At 44.0% G+C, this 20953-nt stretch overlaps 1 protein-coding gene across 1 annotated transcript in view; it reads left to right on the forward strand.

The window, feature by feature from the left end:
• Window positions 1-215: 215 nt before the first annotated feature.
• Window positions 216-20953, forward strand: part of FLT1 (fms related receptor tyrosine kinase 1) — a 113910-nt gene continuing 93172 nt past the window's right edge. The window contains exons 1-3 of the mRNA XM_082498638.1: window positions 216-379; window positions 16314-16410; window positions 16707-16927. Coding sequence (XP_082354764.1) covers window positions 322-379; window positions 16314-16410; window positions 16707-16927 — 376 coding nt within the window. The 5' untranslated portion in view covers window positions 216-321. The remainder of the gene's footprint in view (window positions 380-16313; window positions 16411-16706; window positions 16928-20953) is intronic.

Below are 20953 nucleotides of genomic sequence, written 5' to 3' on the forward strand. Positions count from 1 at the left end.
GGCGGAGGGGTGCGCGGTGAGGGGTGGAGAAGTTATAAATGAGCGGGGCTGGGGCTGGCTGGTAATTGATGTCCGCGGGAGGTGAAGCTGGCGGGGCGGCTCGCTGCGGACACTCCCTTTCCGCGGGCCGGGGCGGGCGGGGAGGGCTCGGGGGCTACTGCTGGATGCGGATCCCGATCCCGCGCCGCGCTGCGCCGTTATCTCCGCCACCGCGGGAGGAGCCCGGGAGCGAGGGGAGCCCGTCGGAGCCCAGCCGGCGCCTCTGCCTCCGCCTCGCTGCCGTCGGCAGGGGAAGAGCCCTGCTCTCCCGCGGGCAGGACCATGCCCCGCCAGCTGCTCTCAGGGACCGTGTTGCTGGGAGCCGCCCTTCTGCTCGCAGGTAAGGGTCCGCCGGGACCCGCTGCCCCCATCCAGCCCCGGTTCCGCGACCTTATCCCCCGTAGCCATGTGCCTTCCTCGGCGGCGCCCCCCGTGCTCCCCCCCGGTCCTCGCCGCACCCCGCTCGTCGGCTGGAGCAGGCGGGCACCTGCCTCCCTTCCGCCCCTCTCCCCTGGGCAGAGCCGGGGGAAGCGATCCCTGCTTTTCAGAGAGTCGCGAAACGCCGCATCCCGAGCGGTCGTTATCCTCCGGATCGCCGGCGGTGTGCCCCTGGAGCGGCCCGGCAGCAGCGCCCCGGGGGGGTACCGGTGGTGCGGAGCCGCGGTGCCTCCCTTCCCTGCGGGCAAGGCGGCGGTGCCGGCGGGGAGGCGAACCTCTCCCGGCCACGGGGGACAGCCGTCCCGGGCGATGTCCGAACCGGCGCATCACGGAAAGAAAGCGTGTCTTGGCTGCAGGGCAGGCTGCTTTCCTCCCCGCTTTGTTTCCAAGTGTCAGCCTCTCCCAGTTCTGCCCGTGAAGCGGAAAAGGTGCCCGTTTCCTTCGCCAAAAATGCAGCTCCTGCTGACTCCCGCCCGGGCGGGGCGGCGGAGCATCGCTGGGGGGTGACCGCGGGGGTACCCGGCGTGGGTCCCTCTGGAGCGTGGGATGGAGCTGCTCTCCGGCGCCTGCATCCCGCAACGCTGCGTGTGCCGGGATGGATCACTGCAGATTCGCTTTTCTATATCGAGTTTTATTTTACTTTGAGAGAGGAGCCGTCCCTGCTGGGCCGGAGCGCCGTGGTGGGAGTGCGTCCCTGCCGTGCGTTGCTGCTCACCTGTGAGCCGGGGTGCGTGGGGGCCGGGCAGGGGCCAGTCCCGCGTGGGCCCGCCGACCGGTGGGGCTGCCCCGCGGAGCGGATCGGTGGTCCCGCAGCCCTCCCGCGCTCGGGCTCCCCGTGTCCCTCCCGGGGGGTCCCAGGTGCGCCCCGGGACGCGGCCGCGGGCAGCTTTCGCGCAGCATCGCCGCGCCTGGCGGCCGGCTGGGAGCGAGAGCAAACCCCGGGTGGGGAAGGAAAAACCCCAGCTCCCACCGGGACAGGCGTCGAGGCCAGTGGCCGAGCAGCGCGGCGTTTCTGCGGCTAGTGCCGTGACTGCCCGACTCGCCACCGTCCCCGCGCAAGTGGCCACGGGCTTGGTTTGCTCCGCACCGCACCGCATCGCCGCGGGAGAGGCCCCGGCGCGGTGCCCCCCGGGCACCGCCCGTGCTGCCGGCCGGTGGCAGCCGCGTCCCGAGGCTGCCCGGGAGGAGAGCTGGCAGGGCAGCTCCGAAGAGACGTTTTCCTGATCGGGAAGTGCTGATTCATCAATTTTGAAATAGAGACATAGGTATTCTTTTTTCCTTTTTTTTTTTTTGTTTGGTTTTTTTTTTTTTTTCTTCTTTTTCTTTTTCCCCAGGAAAGTGCTAATTTCCCCACATTATTTGTCTCTTCCAAGGAGGTTCTTATGCCCAAGATGAAATAGGCACAGGCATGGGACACCCACCCTGGATACAGGAAATGTGGGTTCAAATCTTTGCCAGGCTTCCTTCACAGCTTGAGCTTGAACTTCGGCGTCCCGCTCCCACATGGGCTCCTGCAGTGACCAGCTATGCTGGGGGACTGGCTTCCTCTTTCCTGTCGGAAAGGTTTTCCATTGTGCAAATCATGGCAAACCCACTGCCCAGGGAGAAGGTGGACTCTGTGAGCCAGGGCCTGTAAGAGACCCTGTTCCAGGGACTGTCAGGGACATGTGCACCCTAGACCAATTCCAGTGGGAAAAACTTGGCTTGTGTAAGGAACAACCTGGTGCTCTGGGTGCTGAAGATGCACATCCCAGGGTCAGCTCAGGTGCGGTAGGCACTGGAAAGGTGCTTCTCTGTAGTTTGGCTGACTGCCTTTACAACCAGTTTGATGGAAATTTGTATCCCCCTTCCTTAAACGTACAAGAGATCGTGGTCCAAATCAGAATTTAGACTTTTTCAAACTCTTTGATTTTGTTCCCTTTTCTTTTCTTTTGGAAAGAAAATTACCCTTGCACAGCTTCATTTGGACATCCCAGATAGGTTGATCATGCTTCTTTTGGGTCTGTGGTAAAACTCTCCATAATTGCATTTGCACAGTGTTTCAAAGTTATTGGTGAAGTGGTGGGATGCTTTGTATGTCTCTGTATGCTTTTCTTCCCATTGCACCCTCGTTCACTGCCTATTTACCTAAAATTTTTACACGTGCTGTCCAGCACTTCCCCTTTCAAACATTCTTGATGAAACTCAATTCATCACCACTGTATGGTCCACTCTTGTAATTCAGTCTCTGCAGGTGTATGCGGAGCTTCCATTTCCTGACAGGTACTGGAGGAGATTCATAGAAATAGTCAGTGGCTCAGGAGTTACCACAGAGAGCTTCATAAGCATCTGATAGAAGGAGGTCTTTTAGCTTGTCTATGTCTATTTAATAATAGAAATTTCCCCAAAGCAACATGCAAGCTAGAAGCCATGAGAATGTTCATTTGAAAAATGAGACTAAGGAAATTGTGTTTCTTTGACATGTGAGTGTTGGGCACTTCAGCCCTTTTGTATTTCTATGCAGACACATATTTTGACAGTCGTGGGAAAGAACAATACTTTTGTCTGTGTTTTGCATAGTACTCTCATATGTTTCCTTTATAGCTTGTATGTATTTATTCTACAAATTATATTGCATACATTTATGCTAAAGACTGTACATATAATGCTCAACATGAAAATGTTGTTGCTATGTTAAGTTCAGTCTCCCAATCCTAGACTTCGTATGACAATAATTTTAATTGATAGTGTTTGGGAATGTGAAGGACTGTGTTTAAACCCTGAAAAGATCAGATTCTGCAGCTTGGATCAAGGATTATATGGCTACATTTCCAGAAACATAGGCAGATAATTTGACTTTATTCCATGTAGAAGCAATACCTCACAATTAGTGGCTAATAGATAGACACTATTACAGTTTTATCTGTGGTCAGGGCTATACAAATCTCAGTTATTCCAGTTGGAACTAGATCATCAAAATCCGCAGCCAGTGATGGACGTTTCAATTTCATGGTCAGCTGGAAAAAATGAAGGAAGAAATTCCAGGTCATATCTAATCAGCACTGAGGTTAATTTCTTACAATAACTAACCTGACTTCTCTGGAAGTGCTGTTCAGATGAAAGTTCATATGTTAAGGTTTCGGTTTGGTTTGAGCACTCAGCTGAAACAGCTGCGCAGACACACAGCTACAGCGGTCTAGTTTGGGATTAGGACTGGAGAACTTAATGGCGTTTGGAAAAAAAAAAGGGTTTCCCACTTCTTCTGGCTCTTCATGGAAACTGGGATCCCTTAAAAAATCCAGACTACATTTACATAAGGCAGAAGAGTTAGACCCTGCTGCATAGCGCAGGTTTTAAAAAAATGTATATATGGGGGTTAAGTATCAAATGTTTTTTTGCTGAAGAAAATCACTTACATCAGCTACTGATGTCTTACCAGACAGGTGTTTTGCTCATATGCTCTACTCAAAGGTAAATTTCATTCTCTTATAGCTGATGTAAATCTGAAGCAATTCCTTTGGGCTAGGCTAGCATCCTCTAGATTTATGGTTCATGTGGGAGGAAATCAGGTCTTGGCCTGTGCCTGGTAAAGATCTTCATATTTAGAAGCACCTGATACATTAAAAACTCTAAAAACTTGATTGGGAGATTTGAGGATTCGTTTGGTGGTGTTTGTTTTTTTTTTTTTTTCACATGTGAACAAACGATCTGTGCCTACTTTTTGTCAGATTCTTCAAAGACTGAAACCCTTAGCCCTTCACATTGTGTGGGTGTATAGGACAAAAGGAAATTGTCCAGATTTTCAGGACAGTTCCTGAGTACTTACACTTTAATGTGGTTTGGAAAGTTCAAGCACAATGTTTATCAAGTTGCTAGTTTTCATGTCCAACTGAGATTGGGAAAGGGAGATGCTCAGCAGATGAGGGTTAAGGTTCAGTCTTTCAAAAATCTGTGTCCAGTGGGGCTGCGGTGGAGCTTTATCAGCAAATCGTTCCTTTGAATCCCTCAAAGTTGGCGTTTGAGTCTTCCTGCTGCAGCCCCAGCGGGAATGGAAAGTGAGACATAGCTTTGCCATGAAGCGGAGGATGCCCAGCTACCACAGCCACCTCTGCTCTTGGAGCCAAGTCTCTCCTATTGATGTGAAAGCAAACTGCAAACTGCTCCTTTCACAGACGTGCTTTATCTTTAGCTCTCACTTCACCCTCCAAGAATCTCTTTTTGTCCTCTATCAATATTTGTAAGAATGTGGGGAAACATTTCTGTGCATATTTGAGCATGAATTCCACCCATGGACAGCACCAGGTTCTTCTCTCTTTGCCCTCGTGATGCATCCTTACTGCACGTATTCCTGAGGAACAACCTTCCCCAAGCATTCCCAGCTGGGAATGGCCTGACTTCTTAATCTGCCATGTGGGAACCTCTCATCCGAAAACTGCTCCATTGATTGTCAGGAAGGTGCCCCACAGTTGGAGATCAGCACTGCATAAATCCTGGTGGTGAAAAGAAAAAGATACGCTGCAAGAAGCAGCTTGAAAAGTGAAAATACAGGCATTAGTGCTCTCTCCAAAGCCAAGCGCGGCACAGCGTCATGCCTTTTGTGACGGGCAGAATGAATTCATGCTGGAACTAAGCAAAGCGATAACAGATTGAGAAACACAAGGGTGTGGGGGAAGAGATTTGGAAGTATAAATTTCAGAGGTACTTTTGTCTGAAACTTAAGTCTTGAGCCACTGAGATGTATGGAGAAACTTGGACTGGGAGTGTGGATGACTGTTTCTTCTGTAGTAAGGCATGTTTGGGATTTTTTTTTTTTTTTTGTGGCACAGTGGGCAGAAATGTGCCAGCCTGAAGATGAAGAGGAGGATGATTTTACTTGTGACACATCTGTACTATTCAAGACTATTATAGATCCTTGTGAAACAGTTAACTGATTTATTCATTGTCTTTCCCAGACTTTTGTTTAGTTTGTGTTAGTGGAGAAGCAAAGGTTTCATGTTCACAATGACCTGATTTTATTATCCCTGTTGGTTTTCCATTAAATCCAAGTTGATTTTCATTACCAAAATCAATTTGTCCATATCCACAATGTTAAGTCGCCCCTGTAACATATTTAGACAGAGCACAATCCAGAGTGATGCGGTTGATTTCTCTTCGCATGACTTTTCTAGATGGTGGGGCTGCTCTCCCAACATTCACTGTTACATGGCACTAAGCACTCCTAAATGCAATCCCTTTTAAGTCGTATTCCCTTTTTTGGAGCTACAGCCTTGAAACAAGGTGTTCTTTGCCGTTAGAGCAGCTGAAGAACGGGGAAGTGGTTAGAAGGAAGCGGTTTCTAGGACTTGAGTGGGCTGAAGATGCTGTGGCAATGCAGTGACATTATTTCCGTGCCTTGCCCAGAAGCGGGGGCGAAGCGGGCAGGGCGCGGTGGCCCTCGCAGAGCCGGGGACCCGTGAGCAGATGTCTCTGCTCCTCGGAAGTTCCCTCGGGAAGCCCGCGCTCTGGGAACAGGACCCCCTGCTTAGTGCATGGGGAGCGGCGAGGGATGAGTGTGAGGGCGTTTCATGAGAGGAATTTCACTATTTCACATAGTTCGCTTCAGCGTCCTTCCTGTGGGATTCTTCCTTGCCACGGAGCGAAGGAATTTGCCCCTTTTGTTCCCATTGTCGTTCTTCTGTGGAAAAACCTCTCATCAGGATCACCATGGACTAATGTTAACAGAAGCGTGAGAGTTGCCATCCTGGATCAGACAAGGGCTCTATTTAGCTCCGTGTCATGTCTCCGTCGGTGTCCAACATCTGATCTTCAGGGGAGGTTCAAGGAACCTTGCAGGAAGCAGTTATCTGATAAAATTCTCCAGAGAGGAAATTTTTTTGTAGTATGATCTAAAATCCACTATTATTTACTAAGAAACCATGGGATTGAGGGTCAAGGAAACTAAAATTAGTGTCTGCCAAAAGCTAGGTGTTGTCTATGTTTATGGCAAATGGATATAACATAGTGGGATTAAACTGCATTATATTGTATAATACAGAGAATGTTCTTCTTCTGTTGTGCTGGTAGCGCTTGCGGTGAAAGCCTACCTTTCTTCGTTTCACCCAGTGCTATAATTAATGTTCGTCCTGATCTATTTTATAAGTATTAATGGTCATAATTTCCCAGTGTAAATTGAGCCATAGGCAAGCTTGCCAGAAGCTTTCTGCATGTGCACCTACCGTAGACTTTGTGGTTTAGATGTCTAATTTCAGAATGGTTTCAGCTTCTGGAGCCATTGCGAAGGAGTCCTCTGCGCAGACTGTTCTTATTCTTACCTCTCTAGTTTAAATTGTTGTGTCACATTATTTTCCCTCGTTTTGAACTCAGGGCTTTTGCTTATAACTCTGTTTTATAGGTTAAAGTAGGGTGGATGGAAAGTCAGTTCCTGACTTTGTCTTCTTTTTTTTTTTCTTGGAGTGTTACTGGACAGTTCAGCCATAATGATGGAGCATCGGAAATAATAACCAGCAGCCTTCAGCAAAGTGGAAATCCTGCAACTTTGCTTTACGTTTTCTTTTATTTAGTTCCTAATTTATTTCTGTGTGCACGGCTTAATGAATAGTACAGCCCCAAATGGATTCGATAGGCCTGTGTTGCTGGGTGGGCTGGCAGGTTACTGGCAGGTAGGCAGTTTGTCTGCTTAGACATCTATAAGAAATAGTCTTCCAATTCAATCCTATTATTTTGCTTAATTTGTCCCGCCAGGGAATCTGTAACAAAACTTAAGCATCAGGTTGGTAAATAAACAGTCAAGAAAATTTACCCCCTTAGCCTATATAGGAACTTTAAGTTATTTTTAAGTCTGCTTTTAATGTACATGCTTTGTCTTTGATACTGTATCAGTAATTTCCTACTACGCTACTTAATGGGATAAACTTTTCTCAAAAAATATCTGATAAATAACTGATGATTTTGCACTGGGGTCTGTCACAGTGGAATTAGAGCAGAGGTGCAGTGATTGCTGACACATGTCAGCAGGTGATAGAGCAGATCTGATGGCTCATAAATGTAATATGCATAGGGCTACCTACCCTCCTCTAAGTGGCACAGGCTTAATTGTGCGTGGAGGAATGAAACCATACTCCTGGGTGAACGCCAGTGGCCGATCACACGGCATCGCTTTCGGATGGGCAAATGATGGAGTCACAACCACCTCCCATCTGCAATGACCTGAGCAGGGTGTCCCCTGGAGGGGCCAGGACAGGCCCGTCGAGGTGGAGGGGTATGTATGTGAGTCACACGGGCCTGTGCCAAAGGTGGTTGTGAAAGTATCGCTACAGCCTCGCTCTGCTCTGATCAGCCCTTACTGAGAACGGCCTCAGCAGGCCCGTTTTTTTTAAGCTGGGTGTTCACTCTGTTGGAGAGAAGACCAGACTAAGGTGGACACGACTGTGCCGTTGCCTTTGCTTTTCTTAATGCACACCATATATTTGTGCGTTTCGTCCCCTTGGTGTGGTTTGCCAAAGTGATGATCCCATGAAGGTTCATAATGGAGGCGTTAGACTGTGCCATTTTCAATTCCATATGCTCAATGGGGAATAAAAAGTTTGTGATTATGGCTGATTTAATTATCCTCTGTAATTGCTTTCTGCTTATATAGCTAATGAAATGAGCACCTTCGCCAGGGTAGATGTTGGCAAAGGTGCTCTTGTCAGATGCTAAGTTCCCAGACTTATTAAAATTGGATGGATAAAAGAGGAAACTAAGATTCTATTTTTTCTCCCAGGTTCTCTGACTGTTAAATTTTGAAAATCATTTTTAAATGGCATTCTGTAAAGTGCCTGTGCGCAAAATCACCTGGTGACTTTAGGGCAGACAGGACGCAGGGTTCTGCCAAGCTGGTGAAGCTAATGCCTTCAAGCAGGTATTGCCTGGGCACAGCGCTCTGAACTGCGTGGCCTTGGCTGTCTTTGCGGCTTTCCAGCTGCCCGGGTATGATGGCAAATGGCAATACTTACAACTGGTAGTAACTGGAGCCAGATTTATTTAAAATATGCAACGGTGATTTCAGCTTGTTGAATCTGTAGATCTGAATTTTAACATGAACACCACTCCCACCCCCCCCCTTTAATAAAATGTTTTTACCTCAGGCTTCTGCAAGCACAGCTTTACTCAGCTAGAGCAGATACTGGCAAAATATTTGGCAGTTATTGGGGAAATACATATTTGTTTACATTTACAGCTATTGGCCCTATTGGCACGATAATGTGTACTGCTCAGAAGTATTAATGAAGTGCTATCAGCATTGTACGTGCTCTGTTTTTAGCTACCGGGTGTTTTGCTTTGCCTCTATAGCATCTAATCTTGTATCAGTGTGTATACACATCTAGGGACAGCAAAAGCATACAGATAGTAAATAAACTCTTATCACTTGCTCTGAGATCCAGAACGGAGAGAAGGGAAGGACACATTTGCTCAAATAATAGACATACACATCTTTCTGGGCCTGGGAAGACCTTTCTTGGGCGGTAGCGTATCCATTTGCCCTGCTGACTGATTTTTAATTCCAGCGCATAGAGTCAGGGTCAAGGCATTTTAGTCTGCTCAGGACTCTTCTAATCTACTGTGATAAACCTTAAGTGGTTCAGACTCCGTTACGGTACTGTATCATACAGCAGCGCGGCTTTCTCATCCATTAACCTACCCATTTTCTTGGCTGACTGTTATGTCCTAATGGTACTTTAAATTCTTAAATTATAGTTGAGATTAATCAGATTTAAGCCTTTGACCCAGAAATCGCTGGGCCCGTGTTGGAGTACATCAGACTGGATAATCGGACTATCCCTTCTGGACCTGGAAGGGACAAGTCAATGAACTGATGATTTTTACGCATCAATGTGTACTTTGTAAAGAAGTAGCTTCCAACAATTTTCTTGATCTTGAAAGCAAACGAGAACACATTTCAGCCCCAACAGAGGCATGTGTAAGTGATAGATCTGTTGAGGAGCGAGACAGCTTGAACTGTGTCTTCTGCCCCGAGAGTGTTTCTGTTTGCCGGCCGTGTACCCGCACACGCGTGCCTCTCTTTGCACAAGAGCAAACAGGAAACAGGGACAAAGCTACCTTAGAGTCCCAGAACCTCGTGGTACGGTTAACCCTTGCAAGTCCCCATGGCCCTCAGTTACCCTGCAAAGTTCTGCTTCGACAGAAATAGCGGTTACGTTTTGCTGCTTCAGATCATGAGCTTGCTCATCTGGACAGTTGTCAGTGTCAGCCTGGGACGTAGGCGTACCTGCTTGCTACCTCACAGATACGCTGTCTTAGTTTCTCTTCTGCAGAATTTATGTGGGATGTTTGGATTTGCCTCGGAAAAGTGGAATTAAATTAGGTGTATGAAGGACTGTGAAGTTTCCTTTTGGATGGGGACCTTGGTGGCATCTGAAAGACCTGGAGATACTGCGTTGGACCTCAGGGTGGCTCATGGTCTGGCACCTTAGGCATTTTTGGGGGGCTGTTTCTAACTACAGGCAATGGAGATGGTGCTTTTGCCTCTGTGTGCAGGAACCAGACTGCACTGCTGGCTTTGCCTGTGCCTGAGCACCAGAAACCCAGGCAATATAGGTGCAACGGGGTTATTGCTGCCATGGAGGGGGAAGAGTAGCTTCTTCCAGTAGCAGTTCTTCCCAGCCACCAGCAGTCACAGAAGTAGAAAGCTTCATTATCCAGCATGATCCCTTCTTCCTTTAGCGCTGTGGCAAGACAAGGCCAGACTTTTGCCCTTCGGGCAGGATAAAAAAATCAATTTTTTTTCAATTGCCACTCAAATTTTGAGACAATTCTGCCTAGAAGTTTTCTTGTCTTATAAATGCAAGTATCGATGCTAATGAGAATCTCGGTGTTGATTAAACTAGGAGGACCTGTTGGTCAATATTTCTCCTTATGGTCAGATGTAAATCAAAGCTTTAAATGGTTCTTCAGAGTTGACCACAAGTTCCTTTTTCTCTCTCTCCTTTTTTTTAAATAGAGTGATGTGGTGTGATGATGTAACTGGAATTATTACAGAGAGGTACAACTGTTTGTCCAAAAAAAAAGCAATATTTACTCACAGAATGGCCTGAAGTACCTTTAGAAGAGTTGGTAATACAGTAGCTTGCCAAGAAGAGCTTTGAAATAAACTACCAAACCAGATTCTCTTATAAAATGGAGTAAAGCTGTGTGCCCCATATGACGTTAGCTGGTGGCCATGTTCTGGCTAAGGTGCTGCTGGAGATGAGGGTCAGCTCATTTTCACTGGAGACACACTGAAGGTCAACCCACTGGGTACTGCCATGCTCCTAAGCAATTTGGCCAGATTCTGCAATTGCTTATTAGTTGCACGTATGTGAGTATTCCCATTCCCTTCAACGGGATGACTCAGAAGGAAGTGCTCATAAGCAAGAGTAAAGGCCTGGGCTGCATTTGAACTGAATGACCCGCGTTTTAAGGAGCACAAAGAGGTGAAGACCCTATTAAGAAATCATGCGCACTCTCTTTCCATTTAAGGAGTGTCCTTTACAAAATACATTTTTGCTGAATGTGTTTGAATCAGGAGGAAATGATGTCGGATAGTAAAAAACACAAAGGCTTGGTTATGTTTGACAAGCCTTAAAACACGTGCAAATCCAACAATGACTGAAACAATTACTTCATGATGGATAACTTTATTGCCCACAGATGGGACTTTAAGCCCAGAAGGTCAGATTCTTTGTATACACTGAAGTTGCAAAGATAAACTCATCATTCTCCTTAACCTCTCATTGTGCAGGTGAAAAAAGATCAGTCAACACGTTCAGGATAACTGGAGTGGTTGGAAGACAGCGACACAGCCTCAAATTATAAAAAAGATGTTAAAAGTAAAGGCTACCAAACCTGTTAACTTCAAGGAAATTTCTAATAACTTCTAATATCATGTGGGTTTTTTTTAACTAGGCCATAGAGCTAACTTCTGGGTTTATTTCTTTAGTCAAAGGTAGCAGAAACTCAAAGTGTATAAAAGGCAATTTAAAAGTAGAAGCTGGAAAAATCAGAATGGTGATAATAATCCAAAACATAGTCTCAATTTTGATCTCATCAGATCTATCCTTGTAAGAGAAATTGAGGTTTAGCTAAAATAAGTGGAAGGTTGATCATGTGGGCATGGTTACTTAGATGTCTGTAGAACTGAACTCACGCATCTTATTGGAAAACTATATGCGTGTTCATTTATTTTATCTTTTTTTTTAAAATTGCTTGTAATCAGTGGTTTTGGTTAACAGGTAATTCAATTTTTTGTTTACTTCATTCAGGAAGAGCATCGCCTTTTTTGCAAGGCAAAAAATAATTGAAGAAAGTTTATTCTTTTGCTCCTTTGCAAATTACAGATTATATGCTCTGCTTTCTTTAAAAAAAAAAAAAAATCGTCCTTCCCTTATTTTAGACAGAATGGGTAACTTTTACAATCTAAATTAATGTTTGCTTGTTAATTAAGCGCCCCTGTTGACTGACTTTCACGTGTATCTAATAAGCCTTCCAAAACAAATAGAATATGCCCAAAAAATCACCCCTCTCCCTATGGGAGGAGATTCCTCAGTTATCAGGATTAATTAGTTCTCTTGTTGTCACATGAAAAGAAGTTGCACCCCCCATTGTAGGTCAGTGTGAGGGTAGGCTGCTGATGGTCGCTTAGTGACAGGCACAATGATAAGTGAACGTGTCCTGTTGAGCCATGACCCTTCAGAAAAGACAGTGTCAAGTAAAATGCCCAGAGAAGGTACATAGAAGGCATAATCCGCTTCTAAATATTGACAGTAGGAATTTCCCTGCTATTCTCCTTCCTTTTTCTTTTCTGGTAAACATGTCAAACTCTATTGCGTTTGTATTCTGCCTCAGTTTTGAAGCGTTTAAAAACGTAAGGAAGCTAATGACCCATGAATAAATAGGATGTCAAATAAAGCTATTTTTCTTCAAGACTTAGCATCTTGCTGGTAAAAGCATTGTCTCGCATACTTGCAAAAGCAACAACGTTGGCTAGAAATAGGATCTTTTACTTCAGCTTTTTGTGAGTGAAAAACTATACGAATATCTAACAAATCTGATGTATCATGCCAAATACATTGATGTTAGCTCTTGAATATTAATATGATTAACTACCGGAGTTAAGTGTCTAAAATGTAGTTGAAATCAATGATGAAACTCTGGCTTATATCAATGGGAGCAAAGTTAGACAAACACTAAGCACTCCTTAAGGTCCCACTCCCAATATTTACAAATACTGTGGTGTCTGTTAGATATACGTAATACGTGTAAAAGGGCAAAAGCTTGAATATGTATCCAGTATATCTGGGTTTCTTTTTTGCCTGCAGGATGGGGTGAAAAGGACTGGTTTTTTGGTTTGTGGGTTTTTGGGTTTTTTTGTTTGTTTTTTTTTTTTTTTTTTTTCCCATTTAATTTTAATAACTCTGAGGCAGATCTTCTGACATGCAGGCTTCCAGGCTGTCTCTTGTTTTGTCCACTTGAGTTAAGATAGATCTTGAGATTTCCATGTGGACGTCTTTGCTTATATACCCATAGAGTTACCAAGAGAAAAGTTTGCAACATTTATAATGTTTGCTTCTCCTTTACCTTTGGTGAACTTCGAAAACAAGAGCAGCCCACATTCCCAGGGCTTTTCTCCTGGTCCTGGCATGGGCCAGGTGTGGGCATGGTGCTGCCTGGTTGGCTTTGCTCCTGGGCAGGGTGCTGGTGCAGAGCAAATCTGAGCCCTCAGCACTGCAGTCGTGACCAGGCACTGCAGACTTGCTCTCCTGCCTTGCCCTCGGCGCTTGTCATTCACATGGATTTTCCACCTTTCCTTCAGTTTTAACTGGAAGCAACCTACATGTTGCTCTCTAGCAACTGGGTTGAGTGTTGCAACTCTTGCAGCTGGGCTTTGATCCCAATGGGTTCCTCTGGCAGACCATTAATGACGTTTTTTTCATACGTATTGAACTGTTTGTAAACACTGTTGTGTGCTTTCAGCTTTTCTAGAGGCAAAAATAAGGAGCAGTTCAGGGAAGCTTGGGGCCAGGTTCCCCCCTGAAGTAAGGAACAAGATTCATAAAGCTGGATACAAACACTGCCTTCTTGGGAGAGCATCTGAGCCTCCAGTTCTGGGATGACAAGAGAAATACGAATGAAATACGAATGAAATGCAGGAATATGGTGGTTTCACGCAACTGTCAGATTGTTTAGTTGGAGGACATTGACAGACCCTCTCAACCAAAGTGCCTGGGTCGCTCTTCACAGAAGCTGCCTCAGCTCTTGTAATGTCTTATCTCAGTCTCTCAGTGTTTAGCTTCAGGGACATGATTTCAGAACTGCAAATGAGTAGACTCATAGACCATAAGCATCTGTGGAAGACTATCCCGTAAAAGCATGGTGCGCAATTTGGCAGACCCAGCATTTCAGAATTCAGATCCTTAAATGGTAGGTGAGAAAAACGTATGTTTGCAAGATGCCACGTAACAAATTGCTTTTTCAAGGATTTGCTGCATCTTTTTTCTCCCCTTGTAACAGCTGGCAGCATATATTAATTTCTAGTAAGAAGTACGGTTGTCTAGACAAATCGCAGAGGAAGTCTGTATATTTGTACAGTATCACCACTCCAATTTCTGGTAATATTTGTGGTGCAGTTCAGAGGACCTAATTTTTCTGAAAACCTGTTATGCTCTTGCTTGAAGCCTGTTCAAATGAGCTGTAATTTAGTTTATGTCTATGTTTAAGTGTACCCTTTAAATCTTCTTTTGAATAGGGATGGATGATAGTATATACAGGAAAACTGCTGGAGCCACAGCTTAAATAAGATATACAGGGCTAAAAAGAAAAATGCAGTTAAATGTAACTAACTTAGATGCCACAGGTTAGTTAAAAGTTAGTTAACCCCTACAGTGTACGTTTCCTGTATAGCTGAGGAAAAGAAACAGGTCTCTGAAGACCTCTAGCAAACAGTTTTGCAGACATAGTCAGCTATTTGGTTCTTTTCATGGATTGTGCTACGTAGTCCCAGAAGGTGATTTAGGTCTCTTGTCTCCACAGATGTTATAGAAAATCAGTAGGAAATACTTATTGATAAATGGAGCACTGCTGGCTCCTAAAAAAAAAAAAACACCAAAAAAACCCACCCAAACCCAGCAGATGAGAGCAGTGCCTCTTTCCCTTTTGCACAAAATCCTTGTACTTTTAGCATCTCTAAAAATGGATACCTGGCTTCTAGGCCTTTCTCAGACTGGAGGAGTTCAAGTCCACATCTCAGAACAAAGTTTTGCTGTTCAACCACTCATCTGATGCTACATCTGCTGCTGGATGGAAGCTGCTGAATTGACTTTGGAGGGTTTATACAGTTGAAATTTAGTCGCCAATCTCAACTGAAGTTGGTGTCCAAAAGTTCCTTCTATAGTCAATGAAAGAGGGAGGCCTTTCCAGTGGGTGATTCATAGCAGTCAAAAAAAGGTTCATGTATTTCTGCTATGTTGGGTGCATACAGCTGTTCATATCTGGCTGTGGCAGGGACCTCTTAGAAGGGCTTAAAATAGCTAAACTGAGGCTGTACTTGACTGCGTTCTAGTGGGAAATTCACATTACCATTGTTTACATGATGCTGCTTCTCTCATGTGTTGACAAAGAAATACTTTCTCTTGGAGTAAAATGATCTGGGGTGCTCTCTGCTCCTCTTTCACAACACTGAAATCTTCATAAACTGCCCTCGGGTCCAGATTTAGACTTAAACCAGTTTTCAATTTTAACTGTTTCAAAATATTTGCTTGTTTTGTTCCTAGCTTCTGGAACACTTTGCTGTCAGTGCGAGGGCAATGGGATGGATCAAGGACTGTTTCTTCTGTAAGGCATGCGTTTCTGTCTGCTTGCCATGAAAGCTTTTGTGGCCGTAGCCTGTTATGGGGCAAAGAGGAAACTTTATGCCTTTCCAGCACTTGCTGGCTTGGTGCGAGGGTAGGCCCTGTGTTCCTCTAGTCTTCTGACCACAGGATTTTTTCATGGACTTCCTAAAAATTGCCTTCAAGTGGCCTGTGAGAAGCCTGCTTCGATGTTTTCAAGTGTCCTAAGCCACCTCATGTTATACTGACACCCAGGCCTTCACCCATACCAGAATGGTCTGGCCACGACTGGGGCCATGCTGGCAGGCTTGCTTTCTCAATGAGGAGCAAATCTGTTCTGGAGGGTGCCTTGAACTTATTCTCAGAATTTATTGTAGAGCTGTCCAGTTACCTTTTGACACCACTTCACTGGTAGGAAGCCTGCAGCTAGTGAGGGACCGTAGGTAACAGTGCTGTGACCTTCAGTCAGGAAGGGAAGATCCTTAATCCCCTTTCATTCCTTCCAAAGCTGTTCCAGCTTTGCAGCAAGTTGTTTGAGTAAGAGTTCAGTATCTTAGAGGTCAATACGTGGCTCTTGCCATGGAAGTGGCTGACTTCTGCCCTTCCCATTGAAGAGGCTGCCATGGTGGTGTTTCCTAAGGAAATGCAGGCAGCAGCGCTTGAGGGCACGCTTCCTTGGTTAGATGTGTAGCAGCGAGGTCCTGAACTTTCTTCACCGTACGCTCAGTGAACAGTCTGAGAGCAAAGTCATCGACCAAAACGTGTACAGCTTTCATTTCTGCTTTCTTTCCTGAGTAATTCTCATGGAAGTTCATGCGAGTCCTGAGTCAGGACAGCAGGATTATGCTCAGAGCAAAAGAGTATGTGCGGTAATGGGGACATCCCCTTTTCTTTGCTTTCCCCTTCCAGTATAACATCGTAAATGTGAGTGGATTGGAAACAGGATGATTTGTCATTGTTAATGTTTTTTTTTTTTTTTCTTTGTTTTTCTAGGATCTAGTTCAGGATCAAAATTAAAAGTTCCTGAGCTGAGCATAAATGGCACACAGCACGTTGTTCAAGCAGGCCAGACTTTAAATCTCACCTGCAGGTAACCAGCTGAGTTGGATTCTGATCATTTGGCTGGGAGTTCATACACCTGACACTTTCTTTTTTTGTAACTGAAATTAGAAAAAAATGAAACCTTATGTTGTGGGGAAAGGTGGGGAGTGAACTTCAATGGCAATTGTTTAACAGTTCTTTGTTGTTTCTGTTGTTGTTTTTGGAAAACAAGATAAAAGAGAACCCCAGAAATAGCCTGATATAATAAAAAAGAAAGCTTGGGAACTGGAGCTATATAATTGCAGCCCAACATAATTGTTTCTGCTTCCTTATCTGTATTTGCAGGGGGGAAATGGTTCATTCATGGTCTTTGCCTGAAACTCTAAGTAAGGATAGCAAAAGGCTGAAAGTAATTAAATATGCCTGTGGAAGGAATGGGAAGCAGTCCTGCAGCAGTCTGACCTTGAGCAGAACTCAAGCAAGTGACACTGGAAACTATAGCTGCAAATACCCAACGAGTCCAGCGAAAAAGAAGAAGGAATCTACAGTCTATGTATTTATTAACGGTAAGATTACATTTTTTAACGCTGCTTGGTACTTTTGCTTCAATACAGCAAAACATATAAATAAGGCAGTTCAGCTCTGGTTAAATACAAGGTTTTGAATGATATTTTCAGCCTTGCAAAACGTCGTGATAATTTACCAATTAATGTTTAAAATCTGCCTTCTCAGAGCTTGCAAATACAAATGCTAGTGTTTTATCTGTTAGGAAAAAAATGGAAAAAGAAGGAGATCCAATCCAACCAGTCTGCTAGAGTAAGTAGAACTCCACATGGAAGTAGGCTAGAAGTGAATCTATGAAACGGGTATCAGAGAAATCGTACCTTACAGAATCGGATGATGACTGATGAAAACCATATATCTGGTACAACATCCACTTTAACCTGTCTGTGTAAGACTATAGGTTTCTAGGCAGCTGAAGGATGCCAAAGCTGTCTATCCAGATCACTGAATTATTTCATGCTGTAGAAAATTACTATTTGCATGTTGAGTCACATTCAAAGGTGTACTCTGTAGTCCACACTACACAGATTGTAAAAATCTACAATAAATGGAATCAAAGTAAACACAGAATTGTGTTCAGTGAACGAGTATTGTGTAATGTATGGGAAATGCCGGAATTGGGTCAGTTAGGCTGTAACAGAAATTGCTTTCTGATCCTGTTTTCTTCCAGGATATTAATCAGATGCTTTTCAGAACAGTTGAATTCAATAGACGCAATAATAAAAGAAGATATTATAAACACTCTAGGGATTTAATTTTATATTTTAGTTTTTCTTGATTTTTTTACAGAATACAATCAACAGATAAGATATCAGGATTCACAGATTTTGAAAGCCCATATTACAGACAATGTGCAACTGGAAGTTTTCCAAATTATGTGTCTGCTGCTTCTAACAAGTTCACATTAGAGTGAATTAGCCTTTGTTTTCATTTTGTGACACAAAGAGTGGGACTGGTGCTGTGAAAAAGCAGAATAAAGTGGACTTCTCACTGCAGTGACAGAAAATAAGATAGCTCCCCCCATTATTGTGTGTTGGGTTTTTTTTGAGAATTATTGAATAATTCATGCTGTTCATCCTGGTTTCCTTAATCTGAAATAGATCGCAGAGTGCTTTTCTCACCCAACTATTTTTGTATAATTCACTGGCTATCCAACTACAGATGCGTCCATGGAAGCCTAAGTAAAGTAGGTTATTCATTTAGTGACCAATGTTTCCTGCTGCCTAGGAAAACTTACAATTTTCTTGGATGACTTTTGCAAGTTTCCCATCGTGGGACCTTCTTGAACCTCCCACCTTGGATGTCATCTCTATCTGAGATCTACCCACAATCCCCTCCGTTCACCACATGAGAAGAATAAGGATGGCTGTGACTGACTCAGAACTTCTCCGCTAAACCCACTTTACGATACAAGAGATTCATTTATGTTCTCTTGGTCTTTTTACTGTCTGAAGTCTTATTTTTTCTGGATCCTGAATTTTTACAAATGGAAGACACAACCAGTCTTTCTAACTCTTCACTGCTTCCCAAGTTGTACGTAGCTTGCTTGCATCTGAAAGAGATCCTCAATTAGATGTATGTGAACCAAGGTTGTCTAACGCACATGGTGATGGAGGAGAAACATATCATTGGAGAAATAGTTTTTGTACAGCCCCTTCCCCCCGCAATCATTAAGGAAGTTAAGGAAGACTGCCTGAGTGTCTCGGTTTTGTTGATCTTTCAAGGACATTCAGTCATTAAATGTTGATGTTGCTGTTGAAGGTAGGATTAGATTGTGTTTCACCTCCTACCTTACTTGCCAAAAAACGGTGCAATGTTTAATGGACAAACCTGTATCAAGCTTAGACCTCTTTGGCATCTTAATTTTCTGAATTTGAAAATCCTTTTGATTGAAAAACAATTTCTTAACATTTAAGTGTTGATTGTGTCCTAGTAAGCACATATGAGAGTTAGGGCAAACTACTGATAACGAGGGAAGCTGCAAGGTAACTGCTCGTTTGATGCCTGTTGAAAGTGTCACTCTGCCCTAAGGTGGGGAAAGGTATATTAGTCCTCCAAAACCTTACAATTTCAGGAAGAATTGTTGAGTTGGTTGAAAAGAAACCAGATACCAAGTACCAAAACTCACCTCTTCTGATCAGTGTAGTGTTAGTATGTGGAAAGAAAATACTTAAGGAATCTCTTGATGTAAGTCATTGTTTCTGTGAGCATGCACGAAATTCAACAATCTGGCTCAAGTTGGGGTGAGATGGGGATAACGAAATCCTCTGTGAAGACTACCTTTCTTGAGTTTAGTTTTATTTAAAATGAATTTATGGGTGCTTAGGAAATAAACATTTGTAAAATTTGGGTCCCTCCTAGCTTTGTATTGTTTCCTGTGGCAGGACGTTGTGTCAGTCCATTTCCCATATTAGCTTCATGTGGATCATGGAGGTGCCTGTTTCCCATGTCTTAGCATGCTGGAGATGAGAACAAATAGTTGCTATTTACAAACACAGAATCCGAATCAGGAAAGTTGATATTGTTTGTACGGGAAGTCATCACTTATTGCTTTAAAAATGTTATTCATTTCCGTAATTAGAGTGATACTGAACATGAACTTGTTTGGTTTTTTTTTTAAAAAAAAACCAAACAACAAAACAACCCAGTAAGTCCTTTGGTTCAGTAATAAGTGTATGCTCTGGCAGAAGATGAGCTTCTATAGACAAAACAAGATGCAAGATGATGAGTGGGAGACTGCAAGTCCCACATGCCCCAGGGTGACTTGAAGCATTCCTGAAGTCCTGCGTTTGGGTGATCAAGAACTGGCAGGCTGGTGACATTTCTTTCAGGAGCTAGTCCTGACACCACCCTTCCTTCAGCTGGAGAGGTCACTACTGAGTTGCACAGGGGAGTGAGCGCACTGTGTGTGCCGCAGCAACTCTTGACCACACACAGCTCAGGAATTGAGACATCAAGCGAGGGAAATGAATTCTCTTAAGAGCCTTGGACTTTGCTCTAAGAAAGCTGATGGCCTGACTTCCACCACGAGCCATGGGAAAAATCTGAAATGAAGCAAAGCCTCTTTGCCAATTTCTCCACTGTCTCAGACCAAAAGCTGCTCTGATCTTTGTTTTGTTATGCAACTGCAGCCTAGTAGTAAACCGGAAAGATTTGTAATGAACACTCAGTGCATACATTGGAGTGAGGCACGGGGAATTTTCTGCTTGAAAAGAGATAATTATGGAATAAAGACATCTAAGAAACAACAAATTATCAGCAGGCTTGTTTGAAACCTATGTAGACTTCCCTGGGAACGGTGCTAATGGGTTTTATTTCTGCCTGCCTTTGTTTTGGTATCTCCAAGACATTCTTTTCCAGTTGCTGGAGCTCATTCACTTTCTTCAAAAATGTGCAGTTCTCTATTCTCTACTCTCATCATCTCTTGCCTTTGATCAATTGTTCCCATGGTATGACAGAGGAAAAGCATATAAGCTCAATTATGTTGATATATCAAGGTTAGATTTTTTGCAAGAATTTAAACAAATGTTGACTCAAATTGAAGTGTTGCTACCTCCTGTGATGAAGACAGCTCTCAGCTATTAACATACAAAAGTAATGTCTTAATTCTGCTGCAGCAGAGAATTCTTCTCTAAGCGAAGTTCTGCTTGGCCTTAGGGTATTAGCCCATTTCTTAGTCGATGTTCTCCCTCTCCTTGTCTCTCCTTACACTCCTGCTGTGCATGTCTTCTGACCGCATACATTTACTTGCAAAATAAGATGTGTGTTGTTACTTCAACCAAGTGCCATTCAAAATACCCTGTTTTAAAATCAGACCTCTAGTCTGAGTCAGTTGTCTATTCTCTTTCTATACTTAACAGAGAGTAAAAGAACCTTCTGGTATGTATTTCTCATCGCTGACTTTACAAGGAATCTAGAGAACAGGCTTAGATAGATGTCTTGCTTTGAGATGATTTAAGTCAGGTGAGACAAATGAGAGCTGGGTAATTAAAGGTGCAAATCCTGAGAGTACTTGTACTCACCAATGT

Source organism: Vanellus vanellus, assembly GCF_965231255.1.
Source record: "Vanellus vanellus genome assembly, chromosome: 1".
NCBI classification, from domain to species: Eukaryota; Metazoa; Chordata; class Aves; order Charadriiformes; family Charadriidae; genus Vanellus; species Vanellus vanellus.